This window comes from Lemur catta, chromosome 6 (genome assembly GCF_020740605.2).
Source record: "Lemur catta isolate mLemCat1 chromosome 6, mLemCat1.pri, whole genome shotgun sequence".
NCBI lineage: Eukaryota > Metazoa > Chordata > Mammalia > Primates > Lemuridae > Lemur > Lemur catta.
The window spans coordinates 91,095,542-91,111,736 of record NC_059133.1 but is presented as its reverse complement, the minus strand read 5'-3'; the positions used below and the strand labels follow the sequence as shown (position 1 = coordinate 91,111,736).

At 37.0% G+C, this 16,195-nt stretch overlaps 1 protein-coding gene and 1 long non-coding RNA gene across 2 annotated transcripts in view; one reads left to right on the top strand and one right to left on the bottom strand.

Annotated features, from left to right (window-relative positions):
• Positions 1-16,195, bottom strand: part of LOC123640032 (pregnancy zone protein-like) — a 48,598-nt gene that overhangs the window by 12,915 nt on the left and 19,488 nt on the right. Inside the window, exons 14-18 of the mRNA XM_045554371.1 lie at positions 14,555-14,697; positions 12,126-12,275; positions 10,118-10,282; positions 8,365-8,470; positions 388-565 (exon numbers count right to left, since the gene is read on the bottom strand). Of these exons, the coding sequence (XP_045410327.1) occupies positions 388-565; positions 8,365-8,470; positions 10,118-10,282; positions 12,126-12,275; positions 14,555-14,697 (742 nt within the window). The remainder of the gene's footprint in view (positions 1-387; positions 566-8,364; positions 8,471-10,117; positions 10,283-12,125; positions 12,276-14,554; positions 14,698-16,195) is intronic.
• On the top strand, positions 169-13,802 carry LOC123640033. Its single transcript, XR_006735852.1, has 3 exons — positions 169-515; positions 812-978; positions 13,442-13,802. It is a non-coding gene; the product is annotated as an uncharacterized LOC123640033 (long non-coding RNA).

Sequence of the window (16,195 nt, the reverse complement as noted above, 5' to 3'; positions counted from 1 at the left end):
GCACAAACCATAGCTGACCCTAGAACACGATAACTCGGTAACCTAGTGTGGTAAATGCTAAACTTGATCTAAAGTTTAGTGCTCCTAGTGCTGTCTTTTAAAAGTCCTTCCCTCCTTCCTTCCTTCCTTCTTTTCATTTCCCCTTCCCTTCCTTTCCTTTTATTTAAAGAGGACAGTAGCCTCTTGCTTTTTATTATTTTAATTATCTAAGGACCAAATTAGAGAAAATTTAGCATTGCGTAGCTATGAGATAAACTGTGAACCTAAATATTTCCAAGAAAAGAGTGGAGCAGAACTGAAAGGATCAGGAATCCAGGATGACACCAGAATCATAAGGCAGGATTCAAATCCTCTCCTAGGCTAAATTCCAGGCAACATACAACTTACTCAAGTTCCATCAAGTCCCAGATCCAGGTCTCAGGGAAATACTTCCGGACCATCTCCTTCACTTGAAAGTCAGGACGTCCTTCACTTCTCACTTGAAAAGTCGGAGAGTTTTGTCTCCCCATCATTGGGTAAGCCATTGCTGAAGCAGCAGGTAGTCCAGGGAAGGCTCCCACACCCACTATGGGGAGACAACATGCAGGCCCCAGTGTGAACCTCATTTTATTATTGATTTCTTATAGCTGCCTTATTTCTCAAGTGGAATAATGTCATTTGCTCAGGGAATGTTTATTATTGGAACTTGTTATTTTGTTCAATTGTCTATTTGTCCCATAAGAAGCCCAATTATATTGCTTCTTCAGATAGGCTCTGGAGTTCTTTTCCCCCAGATGGCTGACTCGAGACTTTGAACACCAATTCTCCCTAGAAGGAAGAACCAAAATTATGGGTGAATAATCATGGTGGAAGTGGGGTGCTAAGCGGGGAGTGCTGGAGCCTGTTGGAGAGCTCACAGGAAGAAGCTATGACACAGAAAACGAAAGAAGCAAGAAGCTGGCAGAGATTGAACAGGGGACTTAATATTACACGGAAAGGGTAGGTGGAGAGGTTTTCAGCTCCCCTCACCCTTGTGGCAGACTGCTGGTTTCTGAACTTAAAAAAGAGCTGCTCTGTCCTAATGGGCTCAAGTTCTGGAGTGGGCTGCGATTTCGGGACTTCGTGAGGGCATTACACTGGGCTACCAGCTCACACAGGGCTGCTTGCTTTCCCCCTGGGTGCAAGCTATGGTGGCGGGTGCCTACTCAGTGCTTTGTGGAACTCGGCACTGACCAGGGACCTTCAGCCCTGTGTCTTCACATCACTAGACGCCCTGCAGACATTCCCCAGCATCTGCTCATATTGCAGCAGCCACACAGGGTGCAGCAGGGCCCCCAGTGGTCTAGTCCTCAGGGATCTTCCTAATGGATAGGGGAGTGTCCCACAATAAGGGAGCACCCCTGAGGACAAAGGAAACAAGAATGTGAGCTTTTCCTTGTAATAGAGTTCTCCACTATGGGCGGAGAGTGACTGTGCTTCTTTCAGCAGAGATGTGGGCACTGTGCTGGGCTCTGTGGGAAAGACTATGTTTCCACCTCAGTGTCCAGGCAGCCCCAGTGCTCATGAAGGGACGTGGAGAGGGGATTTTCTTCTCTCCCCCAACTGCTGCAGACCCAGCTGGGGCTGCTACCATGGTAGCTCAGCACAGATATTGACTGTGGATAGTCATTCCAGGGCATTTAGGGGTGACTGCATCCCCATGGGAGGTGTGCCCTCTGGGCCCAGGCTTGCACAAGGGGTAGGATCCCTCCCCATCTCCACATGGAACAGCAGGTTCCTGCAGATGGACAGTGGTGTCTGTCTGATCTAAATATCCTGAGCACCTGGACAGGGGCATGACAGGGAGAGAGATCACATTCCTGCTGGCCTGGTAGTGGAGCTCGGGCAGCTCTCTTCCCTCCCCCACATGGAGACCTTGTTGCATTTCACTGAGAGCTCCCCCTGCCACCCCCATCTGGGCTGGGGCTTGTGCCCACCACTGGAGTATTACATATACCCATCTGCTTCTGCCACAGTCAGTTCTTACCCATGGGCACTACCTACTGGCCTACAGGCTGAATTGCACAGCCCAACGAAAAGCATACTGAGAAAAGTGCACAGCACTGGAGAATGACATAAGCTTCCTGAGACCTCCACCATTCTGGTCCTGCAGGAGACAGTGAGCCTGCTCACACTCCTAGTACATTGCTACTACAACCAGCATCTGAGAAAGCCACCACACAATGGCTATCTATAACCAAGGATCTCATACAGAGTCTTTGCCCCTGAAAGCACATAGAACGGAACATACACCATATACATTATAGTCACATTCTTAAGGGGGAAAAAAACCCCATCCAACTGAAAATAAATTCTAAAATAAGAAGAAGAGACAGTCTAGCCAGATGAGAAGAAACCATAGAAATAATTTTGATAATATGTAAAAACAGAGTTTTATGACACCCTCAAAGGATCATATTAACTCTCCAGCAATGTATCCAAGTGAAAATGAAATCTTTGAAATATCAGATAAAGAATTCAAAATACTGATTTTAAAGAAGCTCAATGAAAGCCAAGAGAAAGTTGAAAGCCAACACAAAGAAATAAGAAAAACAATTCAGGACATGAATGAGACATTTTCTTTTCTTTTTTAATTATTATTCTTTTTAAATTTTTTATTTCAAAATATCAAGAGGGCACAAGTATTGCTGTTCTTTTTTTTTTACATGGATGTCTTGTATAATGCTTAAGTCAGGGCTTTCGGTATGCACATCACCAGAATAGTGTTCATTGTACACATTAGGTAAGTTTTTATCCTACACCCACCCTTCCACCCTCCCTCCTTGAATGAAAAATTTCCTAAAGAGATAGATATTAAAAAAGAAAACAAAATGCCACCAGCAGGAAAACAAATGCAATCTAATATCCCTGGCAGCTAAGGTGTTATAGCTGGGAGGACAGCAAATCAGATATCAAAAGCATCTTGTTTTAAACAAACAAACAAATAAAACCAAACAGACAGAGCTTTTGGAAATAAACAAATTCATAAAGAAATTTAAAAAGATGGTATACAATTTTGACAATAGACTAGACCAAGCAGAAGAAAGAATTTCAGAGCCTGAAGACAAGTCTTTAGAATTAACCCAGTCAGACAAAAGTAAAGAAAAAAGAATTTTATAGATGAACAAAGCCTTCTGGAAATATGGGATTATGTAAAGCATCAAAATCTACAAGTCACAGATATTCCTGAGGGAGAAGAAGAAAAAGCAAAAAGTTTGGAAAACCTATTTGAGGGAATAACAGAAGAAAACTTCCCTGGTCTTGCTAGTGATTTAGATATCCAGATACAAGAAGCTCAATGAATTCCTGGGAGATTTGTTGCAAGACATCTTCACCAAGGCATATAGTCATCAGATTGTCTAAAGTCAACATGAAGGAAAGAATTCTAAGAGCAATAAGAGCCAATGAAAAGTTGGTTCTATGAAAAGATAGACAACACTGATAGACCACTGGCTAGATCAACTAAAAAAAGAAGAGACAAAATTCAGATAAGCTCAGTAAAAAATGAAAAAGGAGACATTACAACTGATACCACAGAAATACAAAATATCATCTGAGACTACTATGAACATATCTGTCCCAAGAAACTAGAAAACCTAGAGGAAATGGATAAATTCCTTGAAACATACAACTTCCCAAGCTTGAATCAGGAAGAAATAGAACTCCTGAACAGACCAATAATGAGTAGTGAGATTGAATAAGTAATAAAATATCTCCCAACAACAACAAAAGCCCAGGACCAGACAGCTTCTCAGCCAAATTCTATCAGACCAACAATAAAAACTGGTACCAATCCCACTGAAACTGTTCCAAAAGATCAAAAAGGAGGGAATCCTTTCTAACTCATTCTGTGAAGCCAGTATCACACTGATGCCAGAGCCAGGAAAGGACACAACAAAGAAAGAAAACTACAGACCAATATTCCTGATGAACACAGGCATAAAAATCATCAACAAAATACTAGTAAACTGAATCCAACAGCACATGAAAAATATAATATACCCTGATCAAGTGGGTTTTATTCTAGGGATGAAAAGAAGTTTCAATATATGCAAATCAATAAATGTGATTCACCATATAAACAGAATTAAAATAAAAAACCATATGATCATTTCAATAGATGCAGAAAAAGCATTTGATAAAATTCAGCATGACTTCATCATAAAAATCCTCAAAAAACTAGCCATAGAAGGAACATACCTCAACATAATAAAAACCATACTATGACAAACCCACAACCAAAATCATGCTGAACAAGGAAAACTTGAAAGTATTCCTGCTAAGAACTAGAACAAGACAAGGGTGCCCACTTTCTCCACGCCTATCTCTGTTTGCTGATGATATGATCTTATGACTAGAACACCCTACAGACTCCTCCAAAAGACTCCTAGATTTAACAAGTGAATCAGTAAAGTCTCAGGATACAAAAATCAATGTGTACTGAAATCAGTAGCATTGCTATACACCAATAACGACCAACCTGAGAACCAAATCAAGAACTCAATCCCATGCTACACCGCCCCCCCCCCCGGAATGTATTTAACCAAGGAGGTGAGAAATACCTGCAATGGTGGGGGCAGAAGGGGATGGATATATTCACACCTAATGGGTGCAGTGTGCACCGTTTTGGGAATGGACAAGCTTGAAGCTCTGACTTGGGTGAGGCAAAGGCAATATATGTAACCTAAATATTTGTACCCTTGTAATATGCTGAAATAAAAAAAAGAAAAAATTAAAAAAGTACAAAACACTAATGAAAGAAATTGTAGATAACACAAACAAATGGAAAAACATTCTGTGCTTATAAATTGAAAGAATCAATATTGTTAAAATGACCATATTGCCTAAAGCAATCTACAGATTCAATGCAATTCCTATCAAAATACCAATGTTATTTTTCACAGAATTAGATAAAACAATCCTAAAATTAAAAAGTGGGCAAATGACATGAAGACACATTTTTCAAAAGAAGACATACAAATAGCTAACAAACATAAGAAAAAAATGCTCAACATCACTAATCATCAGAGAAATGCAAATAAAAATCACAATGAGATCCCATTTTACTCTAGTTAGAATGGCCATTATTAAAAAGTCAAAATATAATAGACATTAGTGAGGATGTGGATAAAAGGAAACATTTATTAGACATTGTTGGTGGGAATGTAAATTAGCACAACCTCTATAGAAAATAGTATGAAGATTTATCAAAGAACTAAAAATAGATCCTTTATTCAATCCCACAGTCCCACTACTGGGTATCTACTAGGAAAAGAAATCATTGCATCAAAAAGACACCTATACCAGCCTGAGCAAGAGCAAGACCCTGTTTCTACTAAAAAATAGAAAGAAATTAACCAGACAACTGAAAATATATAGAAAAAATTAGCCGGGCATGGTGGTGCGTGGCTGTAGTCCCAGCTACTTGGGAGGCTGAGGCAGGAGGATTGCTTGAGCCTAGGAGTCTGAGGTTGCCGTGAGCTAGGCTGACGCCACAGCACTCACTCTAGCCCAGACAACAGAGTGAGACTCTGTCTCAAAAAGAAAAAAAAGAAAGACACCTGCACTCGTATGTTTATCACAGCACAATTTACAACTGCAAAGATAGGCAATCAAGCTAGTTGCCCATCAACTGATGAGTAGATAAAGAAAACATTGTATATGTATACTATGGAATACTACTCAGCCACCAGAAAGAATGAAATAATGTCATTTGCAGCAACCTGGATGAAAGTGGAGGCCATTATCTTAAGTGAAATAACTTACAAACAGAAAGTCAAATACCAATGTTCACACTTATATATGCCAGAGGTAAATAATGAGTACACAGGGACACAGCAAGTGGAATATTAGACATTGGAGTCTCAGAAGGGCATGAGGGTGAAAAGGTGGGAGAGGGCAGTGCAATGGGAAATTACTTAATGGGTACTACATATGCTAATTGGGTGAGGGTTACACAAAAAGTCTAAACTTCACTCCTATGCAATATATCCATGTAACAAATCTATAATGTACCCCACAAATCAATAAAATAAAATAAACCAAATATAGTCTAGAGGCAACTGTATTTTTTTAAATAAATAAAAACTAATACAGCTCTCTCTAAGATGATTATTCAACTGGTGAAGAGAAAGATAAAGAGTAACTTAATACACCAAATATTACTTTGACACTGAAATGGTGATCACATATCTTCTATTTGCAGTGAGAACCAAACAAGAGGAATGGCTGAGCAAGATGATTTCAGGAATGATTTGTTTGTTTGTTTTCACAGTGAATGAAATGTGGAGATGTAAACAGCAAACAATAGGATGCAGTAAAGTATGTGTTATAGACAATGGAGACTTAAGAAAGAAAAGAGATGCAACTTTGGTTTGGCCAGAAAAGACTACCCAAAGTGGAACTTAAGATGGTCATTGATAGATAGGAAGCAGAGGAGAGTGGGAAGGCATTCCAGGGAAACGGGTATACAAATATATTCCTAGAAGTGGGAAGGGATGCTTCAAAAGGATAATGAAAAACTTACTCCTCTAGAATAGAATGTCTATTTTGGGAATGTGTTTAACATAGTTGGGTAAGCAGGAGATATAATTATATAATAAAACATCATGAAGGTTAGGAGAAATATATAAGATCTGTTAAGCCAGGAGTTCGTTATCTTGATAAAAAAGAAAGTGATACTCCAGAGATCAGAAAGAAGATATATATATATATTATATATTAAATATATATCTTAAGATAACTATTTATAATTTTCTGAAGATAATTATATATAAATACATAATTAGAAATAGATATATAAAGAGACTTGAGACAAGAAAGGTAAATTAGAATTTTTTTTTTTTTAGTAATCTAGTTATGAAATAATGAGGGGCGCGACTAAGGTGATATAACTGAAAAAGAGGAGGAAAAAGTAGATAGGTGACAAATACCAAATGAAAAATTTATATAGAATATTACAGAATATTTGGGATAAGACTGTAATGATGGTACTCTGAGTTTTCGTTTTCTGGATCATTCACTGGCATGCTCTCTCTTAAGGTTGAAAAGAAGATATGTACTTGGTTTTGAAGGATATAAAAATCAAATAATAATGCTTCTCAGTTTTTTTTTTAACATAACATTCTATTATGTGGAATCATAATTAGATTTTTTCATTTTATGCTCACAATACCTCAGTGAGTTTGGTGTTGCCATTCTGACTTTAGATATGAAGACACTGAGCCTCCAAAAGGTGAAATGAGTCTGCAAATTTTCAAAGTCACAGGGAGCAGATAGAGGTGTGAAGAGAAATTGTCTCTTTGTTCTTAAAACAGTGTTCTTTTTTCACTATATAGGATTTTTTTTCCGTTGAGGGAATATTCTTATTCATTCCTTTGTTTTCAACTAAAACTTTACTCCTTGACTTTCCAGGTAAACAATCTACTGTATTAAAATGTGTTTATTCTTTTTATAAAAAAATACTTTATAGTGCCATCCTTATTTTTTTATTAGAAAGTAAGTTTAGAAGACAGTCCAGCATGCAAAGAGAAATTTCTCTAGGCCTCATAGCAGCAGAAAAGAATATTCAGAGTCTTTTCAACTTTTCCTCATTTCCAAGTATACCTGAAACACAAAAAGACTGCACAGTAGTATGTCTGCCAACATTTGAATTATTCTATCTTGGTCAATATAAAAAAAATCACTTTGATCTCCATTGAAAAGATATGACAAAGATAGTTAATATCCATATGCTCCTTCCCATTTCTCAGCCTCCCTCACAGGTAGGGCAGGGACGTGGGCAGACATGGCATAAGCCATCTCCACTATTGGCCATAAAAGTCATGTGCAAATCTGCTCCTTCTTCCCCATGGTTGTGACCCTGAAAGGCACACTGGAGGTGGTAGAGGCACAGAGGAAAGCAGACTGGTTATCCCTGACTCAATACTTGGCAGGGAGCTGTTCTGGAGAGCTACTAGGCCCACAAGTAGGTCTTATGTGAGCAAAAACTGAACCATTATCCTTAGCTATTGAGATGTAGGGGTTGGTTTTTTACTGCAATATAATCGGTCTTACTCTAACTAACTCAAATAGTGAATCCACAGTAGATAAGGAGGATATGAAGTAGCAAGACTATTGAAGGCTAGGACAAAAAAGCAGTCAATTTTGACACCAGAGAGAGAATAATAATAGCCACTTTAACATCTTGTTTTTGAAAGGAAAATGTTATTTGAGGATAACTTGCCAAGAAGTTGCTGCAGTCGCAAGATCCAATACTGAGAAAAATAGCTTTTAATTTCAACTCCAGCTAATAAAGTATAATTTTTCTTCTATTATTCAAGCAGACAAATTAAATCACACCCTTACCTCCTGCCTGGGCAGCAGGCACTCGAAAATATTGATATGGCAGAGGCAGCTGACAAAACCGTGGCTTATGGATTTTTGAGTTGGTAAAAATATTTAATCCTATAGACTGGAAAAAAATATTAATTGTTAAAGCATAATAACAATCCAATCTTGAAACAAATTAATTTCTTGAATTTATATTGTACTTTCACTGTTATTTTACACATAGCTCATAGGATCATCATGAAAATTCCACACAATAAAGAGGAGAGCTATTTTATAAATATGAAAGCAGAGTCATACAAGGTCAAGTTCATTCAGCTAGTAAATGGGAGTTCGGATTCAAACCCACTTATGATTCCTATTTCTACGTACTCTCTGGTATACTATGATGCCTTTTTAATTGTACTTTTTAGCACCCCCAGAGGCTATTTTAGAATTAGATTTTTTTCCCCTTCTTTTTCTCTACAAACTAATATCTATATCTAGAAATACATATATTAAATAGATAGGTAGATCTCTAAATGGCTTTACTACAGAGAGCAATTTTTTTTGAATTCTTGTCAACTTAAATTGTAGAGTTGCATATTGGAGGTTTTTCTTTACAATCTTAGTAAACTCTGTTTTGTTTATGTTTTGTTGGAAGACATGCCTTTCCCTGAATATCTGTAGACCTGTAAAATTGAGAGAACTCATCCCTTTTGTGATTGGTCCTTTCCTCTTTTCTTTCTCATTTTTCTCTTAACTGTCTCAAATGTTGCATCCAAAACCCACATGCAGATGCCAGTAGTAGTCTGAGTCCTACAGCCCAGCTGTTCCCGTCTTCCTCCTTTTTCAATGTCAGTCACAGACAAATATTAAGACTCCTTGCTCTTTTATCTCAGAGTAGGTGGGAAACTGTGAGACTCTTGAGCACAGTTGTCAGTGGTGGTTGTGATATGGGAGAGGAAGAAAAAAGTCAGAACTAAATGTTTAGAGATTAAACAGCTAGTTAATGAACCTGATGAGTGTTCTTTCTGTCCCTGCACCACCTGACTTGTGACTCTGGAGGCTCCAGAAGAGAAAGATTTAAATGGCTCTCAGCTAAGCTGCAGAAAAATGACGTATGTTTTTCTCAAGGTGTGATGATGAAAATCTTTACTTCTTTTTGATAGGCAAAGTTTAATTTCACAACCTGGATAAACTCCCCTTTTATATTAATAACTCTGCACAGACATAGTTACACCTAAAGAATCCATTTGAAAACATCTTAACATGTCTAACACAAGTTTTCTTTATCTTTTCTTAATGAAAGGCTACTTTCAGTTTTCCTGAAATTTTACTGCCCTGTGAGGGCTAAACTATTGCACTTTATGTGTTCAATCGTGTGTTCGCTCAGTAAGTATTTATTGACTGAGGTGATGGCTGCCAGCAAGGTATTCACCTTTCCATGGGTGTAAGACACACTATGGAAAATATTTTCTTTTGTTTTTCTCACATATTAGAATCTCTGAGTCACTGAGAGGGGAATAAGATGGTGGTTAGCAGCTTTGGGATTCAGTTAAGGTTTTGGGCCTAAACTACTTGCTGTTTAAGGTGCCAAAGAAATTTATGGGTGAATATCTATATGTACACAAAGTTCTGTATGACGCTGAGGTTCCAGTACTTTTCTGTTACGGATCATTTTGTCAGGGGAAGGGAGGATCAGGCCTTAGAGTTTAGAAGCCCATTGGTTCTCCATCTTAGCAGAGACTTAGAAGTCAATTTTGGTTGTGTTTTTAAGAAGAGGAATTACCTTAAAGATACCGTAAACGTCATCATCATCCAGGACTTGCTTTGGCGAGTAAAGGATTCCATTGTGAGTTATGTCTTCTGCTTTGATGCATTTTTCATCGTCTTCATTCACAGGACCTCCATATCCAATGTTAAGGAGAGTCTTTACTGGAAGCTGATCATACACCTGTAAAATGGAGAGAACAAAGAAAAATTATTTCTTTTTTTTTTTAAGAATTTTAAATGTGATAATGTTCAATACAGCATTTAAAAGATTATGGTGTTAAATATTTAACATCCTCATGCTTATATTATAAAAATCAACACAGAGAAGCATGGAGAGATATTAAAGATCATCAATCCTAATCCTATTGCTGGACAAAAGAAGATGCTATAGAGAGAGATGAAATAAATTGTTTAAAATCTCAGAATTCATTTTGGTTGAGTAAAAATAAAACCCCGGTCTCTTGTCTCCCAAACCAGATTCTTATGTCTAAAAGGAAGCAGAAAATGTGGACAGTACAGAGACATGTAATGAAACAATAAAAGCCACTCATAGTCCCATCATCTAGGAAGAAACTCTGTTAATACTTGATTAATTTCCTTTTCCCATTTTCTATGATTAAGGTCTTACCAAATTTTCTTTTGAGTCTAAAAAGAAAGTTTAGCTTGAGAAAAAACTAGTTGCAGGGGCAACAGAAATAAATCAGTTCCAGTTTTGCGCAGTGTGTAAGGTGACCTGCTCAGACATACAGTGTTCAGGCTGTTAAACACACAGGGAGTCCCCTGCAGACCTCCTAATCTGCCTCTGTCTTCTCTCATCTGTGCTCCTGGAATAACCTCTTAACTGTTCCCATGCTTTCATTCTTGCTCCCACACTCTCAGGCAGCGACTACAATCTGCTTAGTAGGTCAGTCTGAATTGTCCACTCTCCTTCTTAAATCTCCTCAGTGATTCACCATTGGGTTTCCGGTCAGCTCCAAACTCTGCATCACGTGAACAGAGCTTGCCACGATCTTCCTAGTTTTCTATTCTACCTGCAGCCTCTACCATCTTCCCCTCCCACCACTACATAGTAGGCCATTCTCTTTTCCTTCTTAGAACACTCCAAACACATTCTGACTTCAGAACCTCTGGGTGTGCTGCTTCCATTCTTTGTAATGCCTGCTCCTGTCCCTACACCACCCTCCAATCTAAGAAGACACCTCTAATTACTATTTCAAAACTTGCTCAACTCTTTTATTCTTGATCTCAACACTGTTTATTCTTTCTATAGTACTTATCAAAATCTGGAATTATTATGTTTGTGTTGCTTATTTGTTCATTTAATATCTCACATGATTATAAGTCTAAATTGGTCAAAGGCCAAATATGAATTGTTCATCATTAGTTATTTAAGACATTTACACATCCTGGTCTCAGCATAGTGTCCATCCTGTAGTCAAGATGCAATAAATATTTATTAAATAAATAAATGGACCATGAAGCCAGTAAACTATAGGGCCTTTTTAAAAGTGCTTTATTGTTAAGAGACATTTTTAAAGACAAGTTTGAAAGAAAACTCTGTGGTCCGCACTTAAAACCAGTGAGCAAGTGCCTGGATTTGAGGTAGAGGTTAAAAATCTGGCATTTCACATAATACCTTGAAATGTGGTGAGTTAGAAAGTGGATTTCAAAGACATTTGGTTCAAATTCCACCTCTAAAATATATTTTTGGCATGCTCTGCCCGCAGTTATTTAATTATATCCTAGTTGTGCTTTCTTCATTCAAAAACTTATGGTAGGAATATCTACCTCAAATAAATATTTTTCATTTATTCACTTATTAAAAATGTGCTGAGAACCTGTTATACATGAGATTCTGTCCTAGGCACAGGGAAGGTAGTGGCCAGCAAGATGGCTCCCTCACTGAGGATATAACACAGAAGACAATGAGATGACATGTGTAAAGTACTCTGTGCAATCTCTGTTGTGGAAACGGTCTTACCGTGTGAGTGCTTCGTGATAGCCAAGGTAGAAATGGGACTCACGGATTGAGGCGAGAGCTCAGCTTCGGGCTTCATGAGCAGCACGCTCTGGTCCACTGCACGGAGAGCACACAGGGAGAGCGGGGTGCCTGTGACCTTCAGGTGCGTGTCTGAGCCCGGCAGGCCCTGGGCTGGGGAGAAACTCAAATTTACCTGTGAAGAGGATAGGATTATAGTGGCGACTTTTATAATTATTACGGTCTCAAATATCTCTTCTACTCCAGGCTAGGACTAGTCTTTTCTGTATTTCCTTTCTCTTTATCCATCTTAGAGCAGGATTATGAGGTGAACAGCCTAGGAACGACCAATTAAACATCTCCAGAACAATCTGGAAATGTGGTTCCAGTTGACTTGGGTTTCCGCCTCCTTATATGACTGGTAAAATATAAATTGATTTTAATTGCATTGAAATAGAATCCTGAATGGGACTGAAAACACACCTACAGGAAGAATAATTACCTTGCTGTAGCTGACCTATCTCTTGTGGTGCTTTTGTGATGAAATGTGTATAGTTTGCACAGTGCTGTGAAAATTCACAGCCCACCCCTGAGACCAGCCAAGTGTCCTCCAGTTGGCAGTCTTAGTCATCTGAAATTCTAAACCAGTGCTGTACTGTTTGCCATGATTGGGCATTTATTGGGTCATCTAAAAATTAAATATCTAATATGCAGCCTGAGGCAATGGGTTCAGAAAATTCAAATAACTGTGAATAAAGAACAAGAACAACAGAATAATGGGAAATTGTGCTGATTTTTTTCCAGAGATTTGGTTATGCTTTGACCAATAAACATTTATTGGTAAGTAAAGCTATTGGTTCCTTCTGTTTAGGCAGACATTTCTTGAGCAGAATCTGAGTGATATTCAAGTTATATTGTAATAACATATACCTGCTTGTGCTCTACTGAATTAATGCAGCAGTTTGGAATCATATATCATGAGACAAACATGAAAAAAATAAATCATTAATTATTTATCATCAAAATGCATTAGTATTCATCTCCCTAATTAAATATATTATGAAAACATTACTTGTGGGAAATTCTATTTTAAACATATTTGTTTTTATTTTTAGAAAATTTAAGTTTATTAAAATATGTTTGTGACTGTCCCAGTCAAATGAACAAGTAGCTTTTGGGGATTATAATCAACTAAAAAAAATATTAACCAAGAGGTGGACGTGTTAGAAAATATAAAATGTTTTACCGGTGTGAAAACTAAAACAAGACTTTAAGGCATATTTTGGAGGAGTCTATACCTGTCTGCATTAATCAATGTTCTCTTCTGCCAATTATGTTTTATGATACCTTTCTCCTTTCCAGAGCGTGAAGAAAATACTGACCCACCAGAAAGAGACCTCCGCTGTTAGGACGAGTGAGGTGTGCTGGAAGCTGTAGCACAACACGCACATCCAAGATTTAATCAACAGCTAACTGCCCCTGATTAACAGTACAGGCATTGAAGCCTAAAGTCGGAGTCTCTTCTCTGTTGATACAAAACACATAGAAGACCCAAACAGAACAGACACTATGCTTTTGGGGACCCTGTCCAGGTTTAATAGCATTCTTTAGCAAGATGGAATTGAAGATTTGTATCAGAATCCACTGTGTATTTTTCTTATTTCATTGTATATTTTAAAAAAGATAATTTATTAATAAATAAAGTTCTCATGGCAGAAATGTTCACTTGCTATAAATACACATTGTTTTAATCTCCACAAAGTCTATGTTAAAGAGTCTTTCTAGGTGTGTTTTTAAAAAGGTATCTGAAGTACGTGGGTCTTATCCGATTGCTAATGTTAGGATTGTGCTGCCAGAGTAGTAAAAATCAGATAAACAGCAACAAATTCTGTTGCAATAAAGCTATTTATACCTCAGTGGGCTTCACATTGCAGCTCTGTATTTCTTATACATAAAAAAGATCCCATTTGAACACATGTTAGATTTCTATGTTATAATCATTATTAGAGTACCCAGGCTTCGTTTCTTGAAACAGAATATATACATACACCCATCTTCTAGTATATTACCAAACTGAATCTCAACTCACGACAACCCACTAGTTTCTGCAGTGGTACTTGGAGGTATGCTGTGCCAGGCTATGACGGGATAAACTTGAGAAGGATCATTTTTAATTGAAAAATTGGATAAGAAAATATGTTGAAATTAAAACTATTAAAGGTTTGGTGTGGAATTGATTTTAAAATTCATATGAATTTTATGATTAAACAAGAGACTTTTGAAAAATTGTGCTGTGGCCACCTGCTTTGGACATCAGCCTCTCAGGATATGGCATCACTCTCTGCCTGTAGAGATACTTTGGAGGAACATTTTAGGAACAATTATGGTAGTCTTTTCATGTAGATAACTCCTTTATTTTTCACATTTCAAAAGGGCAGAAGAATAAAAGGACTAGGATTAAATAAAACAACCCACCTTGTTGGCAAAACACTTTTCAATCTCGAGTTTCTCAGCGTCTGCCACGATTTCTCCGTCAGGTAAGACAGCATAAACCAGCAACTGAGCAGCAGGAGCAATGTCTGGCTCCACCCGAAAGGAGAAGGAAAACACCCCTTTCACTGGCAAATTAGAAAAGTCCAAAATAATAGATTAGGAACAGAATTCTCAATTTAGCAAAAAAGGGATTCTTCTATTAATTATTTACATTTGGAGCACACTGAAGTAAAGTTTTGAGAAATTTAACAGGCGGCTAATGTGAAATGCAAAATGTTACAAATTCATTAATATTTTGAATTCAAGCTAAATTACATGATTAATTAAAAAGTTTTCATCAAGCTTTATAGGATTCAAAAACAGGTTTAAAATAATTGAGTTAGAGGACAAATTAAAAATCAGTTTTCACTTGGAAAATTCTATAGATTTTATGGTACAATGCCTGCTTGATGCTGTGTTGAACAACTTAAATAAATGAAGTAAACAGAAGCTAGAGAAATAGACTGAGAGGAGACTCTTCTTGGGCTAGGCTTTTCTGTAATACTAAGTAGAACAAGTTGAGACTCTTTTCCCTAGGTATCTGTTTTCTCACTTGCAAAATAAAGAAGTTGTACTAATACCTTTCAGTTCTTATTTAGTTCTTCCATCCAGATTTTTAAGAAGGAATGGGATTTGTTATGACTTTTAGGTGCTTAAACAGAAAGACAACACCTAGTATCTCTAGTAGACTGTGAGCATCTTGAGAGTCTGGATCATGTTTTATTAATGCTTTTGCCCAAAACTTTGATTACAGAGATATATCAAAATAGAAAGATATTCTCTTTGGGTATACTTCTGATGGAAAAAACTCTTTTACAGTTTGGTTCTAATAAGTTATAAACAAAGAGATAACCTATCTTTGGTTTATGAATTAATTTAAAAATATTTATTATGTACCCACTGTGTGCCAAGTACCAATATAAGAAATGGTGTTTCAGAGATAAAAGACAAACACATTCCAAATCTTAAAATATATATTCTTGCAAACACCACGTGTACTCGCTATTAAATTGGAACTAACTGATGAGAATTTGAAAAAAAAAGAACAAATTAAACACAAAGTAAGTAGAAGACATAATTGACAAAGATAAGTGGATATCCATGACATAAAAATATAAAAAAAAAAGAGAAAAATCAATTAAGCCAAAACTAGTTGTTTGAGAAGATTAACATGATTGATAAGCTTCTGGCCAGGCTGATCAAGAAAAGACACGAATTGATAATATGAGTATCTTGAATGGAAGAGATGCTAACACTATACATAGTACATACATATTAATATTTAAAAACCCATAAAATAATATTATGGACTACTAAATAATAAATTAGATAATTTAAAGAAAATGAATTTGTGGTTTAAAATCTTCTCATGAAGAAAATTCTGTGTCCAGATGACTTCACTGGTAAATTCTACAAAATATTTAAGAAAAATAAACACCATGTCTCAATTAATTCTTCCAGAAAATCAAAGAGGAAGACATACTTCCCAGTTGATTCTATTAGTGCTGTGTTAATACCAAAACCAGACAAAAAAGAAAACTATAGACCATTACTCTTCTTGAACATAAATATAAAAAGTTTTAA